This window comes from Strongylocentrotus purpuratus, unplaced genomic scaffold (assembly GCF_000002235.5).
Source record: "Strongylocentrotus purpuratus isolate Spur 01 unplaced genomic scaffold, Spur_5.0 spur5_scaffold_7, whole genome shotgun sequence".
In the NCBI taxonomy this organism is placed as follows: Eukaryota; Metazoa; Echinodermata; class Echinoidea; order Camarodonta; family Strongylocentrotidae; genus Strongylocentrotus; species Strongylocentrotus purpuratus.
In genome coordinates, this window is record NW_022145613.1 from 19,294,845 (window position 1) to 19,307,238 (window position 12,394).

At 36.0% G+C, this 12,394-nt stretch overlaps 1 protein-coding gene across 1 annotated transcript; it reads left to right on the forward strand.

The window, feature by feature from the left end:
• The first annotated feature begins 7,325 nt into the window (after positions 1 to 7,325).
• Positions 7,326 to 11,749, forward strand: LOC105442389. The gene is made up of 5 exons (XM_030974902.1): positions 7,326 to 7,391; positions 7,653 to 7,699; positions 9,805 to 9,939; positions 10,556 to 10,666; positions 11,542 to 11,749. The coding sequence occupies exons 1-5, from the start codon at positions 7,388 to 7,390 to the stop codon at positions 11,716 to 11,718; spliced, it is 474 nt and encodes a 157-aa protein (XP_030830762.1). The 5' UTR covers positions 7,326 to 7,387; the 3' UTR covers positions 11,719 to 11,749.
• The last annotated feature ends 645 nt before the right edge of the window (positions 11,750 to 12,394 follow it).

The following is a 12,394-nucleotide window of genomic DNA, read 5'->3' on the forward strand; positions in this document are numbered from 1 at the left end:
AAGCATTGGGCTAAGGAGAATAATGGGTGTATGTCAATTAGATGTGATACTGCATTCTTTAATGGACAGTTGTATGACAACTTCATAAAAAGTCATACCCATACCTTAATTGTGATTATAAATTTCTGAATTATAACTTGTGATTCAATAACAAAAAAATCAATGCAACCAAGAGAAAGAAAAAAGAAGTTGAAAAAGATAAAGAAGAAGGAGGAGGAGGAGGAGACGAATGACAAAAAAAGAGGAGAAGAAGCATATTAAGAAGATGATAAATTATAAAGGGTTTTGAATAGCTCTGATATCGTTCATGCATGCATTTGTTGATAAACTGTGATAATTTATTAGCTTTTGAAATGCATAGACATAATTTGATAACTAATGATGTCAAACATATCATTTTATTTCCATACAGCTCGCATACGAGGGAGATGCCAAGCTCCTTCAGATGCTCCTCCCTACTGCCGATCCTAGGAACATGAAGCTGAGAGGTGAATGGGTCATCGATATCCTTGATCCTGTCAAGACCACTAGATCAAGAACCGCGGAGAAGGCCACTCATTTCGATCCAACATCATCTAATGAAGAGGATTCCAGTTCGTCTAGAAGAGGCACAACTCCGATAGCAAGGAAGGGATTCAATAGACAGGCGTTCCATAGACAGGCAAAAGCAGCAGAAGATCTTGATACGAATCCTGGTCAAGGCCAACATAGTAACCAGACTCTAAGAGGGGCTACCAGTGGTGATGTTGCAAAGGACCACCATCTTTACTATGTAGACAGTGTCTCACATGTATTCCTCGCTTCAAATCTGGTCGAGGAGATGAAAAACCTCTACCCGTTCCTGCGAGATGAAACCGTTGGATCGACAGATCTGAGCAATTTCCCTACAATAACACCTGAACCCCAAATTGACCATCTTAAACAAAAGTCCCAAGTCCATTCTGTGAAGCAATGTGTCCCTCCTGACTCCAAGTCACAGAAGAATCACAAGAAGAAGATCGTACCAGAAGGACCTGTGAGTTTTGAAGACATGTTCAGCCGGGCGTACAAGTGTTTAAGGATGGTCATACAAGAAAGCCTTCCCTTGATGAAACTTCGCTGGTTGGTCATGTGTCTTCAAGCTGTGTGTGATTTGCTCAAAGAACAAGTTTCGTGTGAGTGTTTTAGGTGTTTGTTTGTTTTTTACATTAGATTTATCAAAGAAATACAAATATTGATCAAAGTTATTTGGAAATTACTGTATGTTTCCTAAGTGCAATCATCATCCATCATCAATCCAGACATTCCTTACTAATAACCTTTATCCTAGACAATACTCTGAAGAGTAGTGTACTTAACTGGGAATGGTGCTAATGTCTATCGGCAACAAGTTTAGTCTACGTGGCTGCTTCCCACCCAGGGGTTACAAGGGTACGTGATCGGATCATGCGAATGTAATGCAATGTGGTTAGATTATCACGTTCAGGCCCGTACAAAATTGACAGGCCGTAATGCCCCCTCAATGGACTGAAGAGTGTGCACCATAAATTTGAAAAATAGTTATGAGAAACAGTTATTACTATACAAATATATAGTCATCTCATCATTCTCTCTATCAACAGGTAAACTGGCTGGTAACGATCGCTCCATTGGTACTGATGACCTGCTACCATCCCTCGTACTCTTTCTCATCAAGGGAGATCCTGGGCAGGTAACAGCGTTGTACCCGCAGCTAAAGTTCCTTGAAGACTATCTCCCTGACATTGTTGCCTCCGGCATCATCGGTTTCACCGTGGCTCAATTCAGCACAGCGTTTGCTTTCATCATCCAAACAGACGGTGGTGATACCTAGGCATAAGGTCTTCCTAATAAAACTGTAGAGGTGTTTAGTTTGTTGGTTTAATTACATGTTTCTGACTTGCTTAAAGAAAGCATGTGTTAAACTTGCAGGTTGAAGTCCTCTCCAAGGGACTTGGTAATGAGGACTAACACGATTATTACTTTATTAAAGGGTATATTCTAGAGTATAGTTCCCGTGTGTGTGTGTGTGTGTACACACACCACAATAACATACACTCATGTTTTTGTTTAAAGTTTTGTTATTGTTTCCAAGACAATACAAATAATTCTGAGAAATACACTTGGTTTTCACACTACCCACCCACCCCCCCCCCCCCCTTACAGAACAACAAAAACCTCGCACACAAACATGCCCACCACCCAACCACACTTCCGCACACAAACCACACTGTTCCTAGCCTCCTCAGAACACCCAAAATTGGATCGACAGAATAAAAAATAATTTAAAATAAATTAATAAATAATTAAAATGAGGCTAAATTAAATCCAGTGTTAAAATTTCATGAAAACTCCACTCGTTCCCCCTCCTGTAAATATGACCTCCCCTCCCTGCAATCTTCCCTCCTTCTTCCCTTAATTCCAACATTTCTTTTTGAAAAGCACCCCAAAACAACATTATGAACTTTCCCGTGTTTCTATATATTCCATATTTCATTGCCAAAATAATTGTATTAAATATCTTTATTCGTGGGAAATAAACAGATAATCCTAAATGAATATCCTCCCAATCGACAGACCTTAATTTCCTTAGCTCAAACTCAGCTGTTACATTTTGCCATAACCTTTGAACATGTACATACTCCCAGAACAAGTCTCAATAACTTAATATGTTTCAATTTTTTGCTTACAAAATGAGTACAAGGTATCTTCAACGAAGCCGAATCTCAATAAGTGTTATCTATTAAATATTACTTCATTAAGCAACTTATACTGAACCTCTCTTATTCTGTTAATTAGAGTAACTTTCCTAGGCCTACTAAATATTTCCCTATATACCTCATTGGAAAAATAAGAAAATCCCCGTGACCCATCGTGAATCTGCAAAACCAATACATTTTGTGACTTCTCTATAAAAATATTTATAAACCTTCCTCGATAAAAAAGAATCCACGAACAGCTTCACAGTACTCTTTTACATCCACTTATCTTCTTTCTTTTTTTTCTCAAAATAGCTTCCCTAATATTCCATACATCTACAAATTTGTTTCCTTTTAACGTAATGTTGAAAATTAGATTTTGACTGCATGCCATCTCAGCTGGAACTGAAATTATATTGCTTTGAAAAAAATTCTCATCACATATAATTTTATTTTATTTTTTTATAATAAATTTTTATTGTTAAAAATAATTGGATTATTATTTTCTTCAGAATTTCTACAGCCTTCTAACAATTCCCATCTTTTGATCATTCTAATAGAACTTAGGTACTTTGAAACTTAATAACTTGGAATCATAGTTTCACGAAAAAAAATCTACCTCCTAATACCACTTTGGAGCAGAAATCAAAGTATAGCTTTCATATTATTATTTTTTTTTTCGTACGATAAACTTTTTACCCACATTACACATTGGGTTTTTACAAACAAGTCAAAATTATTCATTCCTTACCCCCCCCCCCCCCCCCCCATCCCCCTCCTACATTATAACCTTGATACAATATTAATCTGTTAATTTGATCTTTCCCATTCCATATGAATTCAAAACATATTTTCCAAACACCGTGAGGTCCCTCTGTTTCCACCATTCGAGAAGTTCTTAATCTCGCACAAAATCTTCTTATAATTCAACTCCTCTCTTATTCTGATGTCTAACGCAAAATACACTCCCAAAATCTTAATTTCTTTAACCAAAATCCCGAGTTATTTAGTAATATTGGCCCACAACCGGCGAAAGAAATGGGTACTACAAATGTCGCTTTTACAAATTATGATACTCTCAACCATTATATATTGATTCAAAAACTCGATACATATGGAATTCGAGGGCAAACTTTATCCTGGTTTAAAAACTACTTATCGAACAGACAAGATATTTTTCACATGATGGTACTGACTCTAGTCTTTTACCGATTAGGTGAGGTGTCCCTTAAGGCTCTATTTCTGGGAGCTCTTCTTTTTCTTTTGTATGTAAACGATATAATGAACGCATGGCATGGCACAAAAGTAATACCAGCCATGCTAAAGCCAGGGTAATAATTTCCGCTTTGGAAGCGCATAGAGACGTTGAATATAAATGTGATATGAGCTATGCAAGAACCGAATATTATTATTATTATCATCCTTTTTGTCATTATCAATGCTGATGACATACATATTTTGTTTACTTACACAATAACACTGAAACACTAATGAATACCTTTAATTTGGAGTTAACATAAGTGACCATATGGTTTAAGTGCAATAATTTATCTCATGATATCAACAAAAATCATGTTATACCCAAATGCACAAAGAACTGCGGATATGACAATGAACTTATTGATTGATAAGTTGCCATTAGAACAAAAAGCGTAACTCTTTAGGTTTGTCAGAGTGATTATTGATGAATGTCTAACATGGAATGACGATTAAAATTTTATTAAAATGTCTATGTCTAAAGTTATAGGAATTGTTTGTAAAATTAATCAATTCTTTACTCAAAAGATTTTTGTTTTTATTGTATAATACAATGGTACTTCCAAATATTTCTTATTGTAATATTGTTTGGGCAAGTTGTGCGAAGAGTAAACTAAATCCCATTCATTTTTTTCCAGAAAAGGGCTATTAGCATTAGTACCGGATCATCCTTTCTTGCAAATTCAGAACTCTTATTTCAAAAGCTAAAAGCATAAGAACATAAATTAAACGTTTCACAAAAGACATACACATATAACATACACAGTTGTACTGTGTATGTGTACCGGATCATCCTTTCTTGCAAATTCAGAACTCTTATTTCAAAAGCTAAAAGCATAAGAACATAAATTAAACGTTTCACAAAAGACATACACATATAACATACACAGTTGTACTAAACGCATGTCATGTCATGCCTAAGAAAATTATTTACTATTATGTGGCTGTTTTAATTAATTTATAACTGATTACACTACATGCTATAGGTTTGGTTGCCCATATAGGTTCCTTTCCTGAGGCCGCTATGACGTTCAAGTTCTAGCTTAAGATGGCAGTTTTTAAATTTTGAAATTATTTGTCAACTGTGTTTTTTTAGAGGTATAACTATTTAATTTATTTATAATACCATATGATTATGTATGTATTTTAACTTTTGTTAAAGTGGACCGGTAACATTGTTGAAGATTGATGAAAAAACTGCCTAATTTGTGTATGAAATGCTACTTATTTTATTAATCCTGCTGTAACAACCCTCTAACATGCAATAAAACAAAACTGAAAACATTCTCAAACCACAAACATATTCATGGTTCTCTTTAAAGGCGCCAATTCCCCCCAACCAATTTTTGAATTTAAAAAAAATCCTCTGGACGGCCATGCATTATGGCTCAAGGCATGGGCACACAGAAGATTCTTTTTATGTTGGGAACCGGGGTAAAATGCAATAAATTATTGAAAATTTATTGCATTTTCTGTTTTTGTTTTTTTTTATTTATTGAAACTGCCCCCTTCCCTAGCCCCCCTGCGTACTGTCATGTTTCAGTGACAAAGCAATGGCCTCGTTACTGTGAGGCCCCAGGATCAAAACCGTATCGATGTGCTATATTAGTGCCCTTTTGTGGGGCATTCATCCTCATTACTGTCATTCATGACTTAAGTGCGTAGGTCCCCTAGTTAATAAGCATAGTAGCATACACATACTTTAGCAGTCACGCAAAACACACATTGGCAAATTATTATTCAATAAAATCTGAGAATGCATACTATTATCTAGATCTATTATTTTTAAATTATTTTTAAAATAATTCCATAAATTGGGGTGAAACAAAAATATTCCAACTTTATGAGTGAAAGTGTATGTAACAAGGAAAAGTTCTGTATTTCGGCTACGAATTACTTTATAACTCCCGTCTTCACTTCTGTACTACTTCATGAAAAATGGATCCATAAGCAAAAACAAAGTAGTTTTCAATGTACTGGATTTTTTTTCGACCAGATTTATAGCAAAGTTAAAGAAAAATTTAAATTTTATAGTAATACATTGGCATTCCAACCTTTCTTTAAGATATAATACTTACTTAGAATGTTGCATAGATTAGAATTCTATACCAATTAATGTTGAATATTTGTTCAACCTTGCTTCAACTATACAGCGTGAGTCAAAAACAGGTTTACACCTAGAAAATTGCTAATTATTTCAAAATCATCTATGAACAGTAAATTGTTATACATCTAATGAAAGCGTGTTTCATCCCAAATTATTTAGTATCATTTTTGTGAGGTATATGTTCACGCTTGGATGAACAGGAGATATTGTTTGCGAGAGTGCAAAAATCGACTTTCGTCAAAGTTGCTTATGTGATTTTTGAATAAAACAATTGGGATTTGGGTATTAATTTGGTCTTTGCAGATCCAAATAACATCCCTAACAAAATTAATCATGCCACACATATCAAATATCGAATATCAAATATCAACGATCATTAAGTGCGCGCGCATGTGTGTGTGTGTGTGTGTGACTTTGCTTCTGCAAAAAGCATATGCAATTGCATTTCTTTTGATACATTCAATTCATTCTCTCACTCCGCTAATCCGAACATAAAACATGCTGTAGGCATCATTTTGGCGCAAGTCGATTTTTGCACTCTCGCAAACAATGTGTCCTGTTCATCCAAGCGTGAACACATACCATATAACAATGATACCAAGTGACTTGGGACAAAACAATCTTTCATAAGATGTATAATAATATGGTGTGCATAGATGGTTCACTATACCTATAGTCAACGAGACAGACGGCTTACTTCGTATCGCGTCTGGTCGGGTGGTCGCGTTACAAGACCTTTCGTAGATTTGCCGTAGAGTTTTCACAAAGTGTCGGTTTATTGGAACAGACCATGTGCAGATGAGAGGGGTTCTTACAAACATTACCTCCGAAATTTCGTGAATAATGGGGTATTTTATCACAAAAAATTAATGGCCGCGCAACGCGACCACTTGACCCGACGCGATGATCCGATGATTCGCTGTAAGCCAGACAGGCATCCTACTAGCCGACAATGCAGGTCCCGTAAGCGTCCTGACAACTTTTTAAAATCTTTTTGTCGCTGGTCCATATCCTAAAATTACTAACCCAGGATGATTTGTATCATACTCCACGGCCGAGACCAAGGCCTAGAAAAAAAGTCTTTGTTTTTGTTCGTTCTTTTTTTAAATATAATTGAAGGGGGTCAGTCACCCCTTTATGCAAAGGAATCAATGCTTTTGTTATCTGTCTGTGTAAATAAAGAATGAAATTCAATCTGAACTTTGATATTATAGACTTTAACACGACATAGCAAGATACGTCTGACAATGGCTGACAGATATACGGAAGTGGAAATCGGTCAACCCATCTAGGTCCATGGTTTGAAGACTGCAAAAGAGCAACAATAATGGGTAACAAATTTACAAAATATAGTTTTCACATTTTGGCTGCTTCTGTCTGTCTTTTGGTTTTATTACGTCATTTTTGTCAACATGCAGGTGAATAAACTTGGAATGTGGATTTTATATTGAAAGCCACTACATGCATTACAAACTGTCATTTGTACGTTATGTTCGTTCAGCTTTAAATTAACACGCCCCGTTCGCTCTATCTATTATTATTTTCAAATGAATGATGTCCAATTTGATTTCATTTTCTGTTGGTCTATGTAGATACAAAATCTGATGTGTCTCTGCCACTTCTTCGAAAAATTGACAAGGTAAGGCTTTTATCTATTTAATTTTCACGGTTGAACATCATAGCGATGACTTTCTAAAGGTCAACCCATGTTAGTTTCAATAGCCCTGTGCGGCACCTATTGAAATGTGCGATCATGGCAATGACGTATTACGTAATCCGAACATTATTTGTATGGGATTAACAACACTAGGGACTTTTAGATTCGCACGAGGACAATGGGGATTGCTACGATCGACGTCCTTTTAATGCACTGTCTTGAATGGACGTCACACGTATCAGTCCACGCAAATCTAAAAGTCCCTATTAAAAGAACTAGAACGGCAATTTAATTCATTTTTCGAATGTGTTTGCGAAAGGTGGAAATTCATTTCATTTCAAATTGCACAAAATCCATCAACTTCATTGTGTTTGTATTATATATGAAATCTATGAACGTAGATGTATATAATTGATTGCACATTATATAGCACATGCAGTCTAACATGATATAGGCCTAAGGTGAATTTGTGCGATAGTATGATTTACTTGCCTTTGTTGGGCCAATTTCCAATTTTATGCCAATTAGACTTACCTCCGGAAATTCATTAAGAGATGGTTTGCAGAATCTTATATCTACAATGACCATAAAACAAGACAGTATAGTGATAGGTGCTGATTATTTGAAAATTTTGAAAAAGCGAAACAGAGAATTATCGATAATAATAATGATTAATAAATGACACATATTTGTAAACCTAAGATCCTCCTTGTTCATTTGATGCAACTCATATTATGCATATTTCAAGCATGAGTGATTCAAAGAAAAATGAAGAGAGGATACCAAAAAGTATTTGGCGGGCGGTATCTGAATTTTAAAGCAGAAAAAAAATCACATTTCTAGAAAGTTCATTTTCTGCCCTTTCATATGACATGCATCAAGTCTTTCGTCTTCTATGTGCATCGCTGATCGACAACGAAACGGAGTTAAGTCCTTTGTCATCTCTGTTTTTTGCTACGGCAGGCAGCCAGTGAAAACGTTTTTCCTGGCTCTTTTTTCCTGATAGAGGTGTCATATGAAAGGGCAGAAAATGAACTTTCTAGAAATGTGCTTTTGTATGGTTGGTAACATATTATTATTGCTATTGTGATTTTATTGTTTTCATATCTGTTTGATCGTTTTACAATGTTTTCATTATATCTTCCGTCATGATTGTAAAACAATCTGCCATTCGGTCTTCTGATTTCTTGCCTTATCGTTTTAAGTTATATAATATTAAAATAAGTTTTCCCCTAACAATAAGATATAGAGAAACTGTTTAGTTGACCAATCTTGAAAGAGGATTAACAACAACTAGAACTAAACTTCCTTTTTTTTTTTGGCCTTGAAAGAGGACTAAAAATAAAATTCAAATTTGATATGCTAGAAGATATCACACGCCATTAAATGATATATAGAAAAGCCGTCTTCAAAATCACAAGTGAATCTATAAGATGATGGCAAAATGCCCTATAAACAAAATCGGAATGGTCGACTGCACTAGGCCTTGCTTGCTGATAAGATCAAGGACTAAGCAACATGGCGGCGTGTGCACTCGAGCACCCAGTAGTGCTCCGTTTTTATATGAACTACAGACCTCCCTGTTCACAGCTTGCGAAAATATTCAGATGAATTCAAATGATATAGATAAAAGTAACACCCCCCCCCCCCCTCCCCCCAGAACAAAAATATTTTTAAAAAAAAAACAAGCAAACAAAAACAAAAGATTGAAAGATTGAGAATGGAATAATGAAGGGTGTAAGGTAAACCAATATTACTGATTATTTGGGATGATTCTGCATGAATGTTCTAAATAATAATTGATGATAAAGAAAGATCAGGAGCCATGAGCTGGGTGAAGGTGAAAATATAAATCAACGGATTTATCATCAGTTCACATTAGTATCCTACGTGTATCCTTTGCTTTCTTCTGAAGTAAGCAAACAAGCAAAAAGCTAGGTAGACCTGCTTTTATAAAGAGCATGATTTAACTTTTAACATAATTTGTATTCATATTTCACTAATATACATACATCTCGGCTTCAAACTAAATGTAGCCAAAAAGCACAAAGGATGCATCTCTATTTTCATTTTCCACTTTGTTAAAGATTTTACAGCGAGACAGCACCATGAAGATCAGCCATCACTCTCTAATTCTAGAAGTGCTGAACAGGTGCAACCAAGGCTCAATAGATTTTCACTATGAGCATGCACAGAGACCAAAGTTGACACCGAGGAGAAATGTAAGTCATTAATACTGAATAAAATTTGAATAGATAAAACGATACTTATGTTATTTATGTTATTTGTAGTTCTTTGTTTATGATACGTTAATGTATTGTTTTATTTCATACAAATGTGAGACGATTTTTATGCCTTCCTTTTATTTGTGCATGACAAAAAAGAAATTCAATTCAATTCAGTCAATTCAATTCAGAGACGGCATTTCCTATCAAAGGCCTTGTGGTAACTATCTCTTATTTTAATCCGAGCGAAGGGCTTGTACGGCATCAGCTCTCTCATTTATGCCATTGGCTATTGGCGGCAGAGCGAGGAAAGGTATATAAGTGCCACAAGTAGGACAATTCTTTTTGGTCAAATCAGCAAAGTGCTTCTCTCGCAATGTTTAAATGTAAATGAAAAGGTGGCACTTTACTACTCAGAATTACTGCGTTTGAGATAATTATCTTCTAGTCTTTCTTAGATCAACATCCATTTTTCTAACTGTCGTGCTTGAACGATGTGTCCCTCTTTTATCAGTGGACAAATATGCATTATCCTTTACTTTTTGCTGTATATAGTTAAGACAAGTCTTTGACCTACTTAAGAAAAAACTTGGTAATTATTTGCTTATATCAGAGATCAAAGCCACATCTTCCAATGACGGCAAGAGACGGGTTTTCATCACTGACCGACTATCAGACCTACACTCAAAATCTTACCTTCGAAATCAGGGATCATTTCTCAGAGGTAAGGGTCTGCATTACTTGTAATGAGTTTTCCGTATCACTACAATATAGTTTCGACATGATGATAAAATGGGCGAATTAAGTAAAACGAAGAGGGAAATGGAGACGGAAGAGGGAGAGATAGAGAGATAGGGAGAAAGAGAGAGAGAGAGAGAGAGAGAGGAAGAGATAGAGTGAGGAGAAGAGATAGAGACATAGAAAGAGGAGAAAGAAAGATAATGTTAACAGATCTAAAGTCAAAATTACAAAAGTTCAAAGACAGAAAAATGGTACACATAATAGATGAACAATGAACGATAAAAGAGTAAAGACGACGAGGAACAGTGAAGCTGTCATTAGCATTGTCATTAGCAGACAGTGGTGTACATTACGTGTATATGGGACCCCATTTCCCTGCCCTCATCAGAGAAGAGAGAAGAGAAGAGAGGGAAAGTGGAAGGATGAGGAGAACAGATAACACCCCCCCCCCTCCCCCGCTTCATCTCCTAATTGATGACTTAGTCAATTTGCATTTGTTTCACCAAGCTCCCCCCCCCCCCCCCCCTATAGATGTCAATGTCCCCTAAATGGCTGGACACATGCTACACCACTGAAATCAGATACGGATCATGAACTACGTGCTTTGAAATTAGAGAGGACAGGACAAATTAGGAAACTGGGGGGGTGACGTAAGAGAAGATTCATTTAATCTAATTAGTACTTTCAAGACATGCAACCCTACATGCAATCATTTGAAGTTTGTCGGATTCATGTAAAAATTGAAACGTAGCGAAATAAATGCAGGATAATTTAATTTAGTTGGGTATTGCAAAAGCTCCTTATTGTCATCAACATGAATAATGGATACTTTATTTGTGCTTTTCGTGATTGATATAGGTGGTTCGAAAGTTGACTGGATATCTGGCACAGAGGGATGATCAATGTCAGCCAGAAATATGGGCATCTTATGAAGCACTTTTCTTCACTTCAACAATACTAGATATTGAAAAGTTTTATGTGGTGAGTTACAATCTAAATTACATATTCAGAAATAAGACACAACCCAACAAATAATCACATGTTCTTGCTTTCTCTTAACCACGAATTGATGTACGTCAATCATGTGATACTGTATTCGTTAATGACAGTATGACAACTTCATACAAGTTGATCCCCATACTTATTTGTGATTATAAATTTCTGAATTATAACTTGTCATTACGTTACATTGATATCACTGAAACCAAGAAGAAGAAGAAACCAAAAGAAAAAACAAGAATAACAAAAAGAACAAGAAGAACAAGAAAAGGGAGAATAAAATCAAGAACAAAAAGAACAAATTATAGTAAGCCTAGTAGATCTTTAAGTGTCCATTACGCTTATTTGATAACAAATAATTTATTAGCTGAATGTGTAGAACAATGTAAAGACTTCTCCTTTGACCATTAATGATGCCAAACATAAACATTGTTATTCCATACAGCTCGCCTACGATGGAGATGCCAAGCTCCTTCAGATGCTCCTCCCTACAGCCGATCCTAGGAACATGAAGCTCAGAGGTGAATGGGTCATCGATATCCTTGATCCTGTCAAGACCACCAGACCAGGAACCGCTGAGAAGGCTACTCAGACCGATCCAACTTCGTCTGATGAAGAGGATTCCGGTACGTCTAGAAGAGGCACGACCTCGACAGCAAGGCAGGGGGCCCATAAACAGGCAAAGGCATCGGAAAATCTTGATACGCATCGG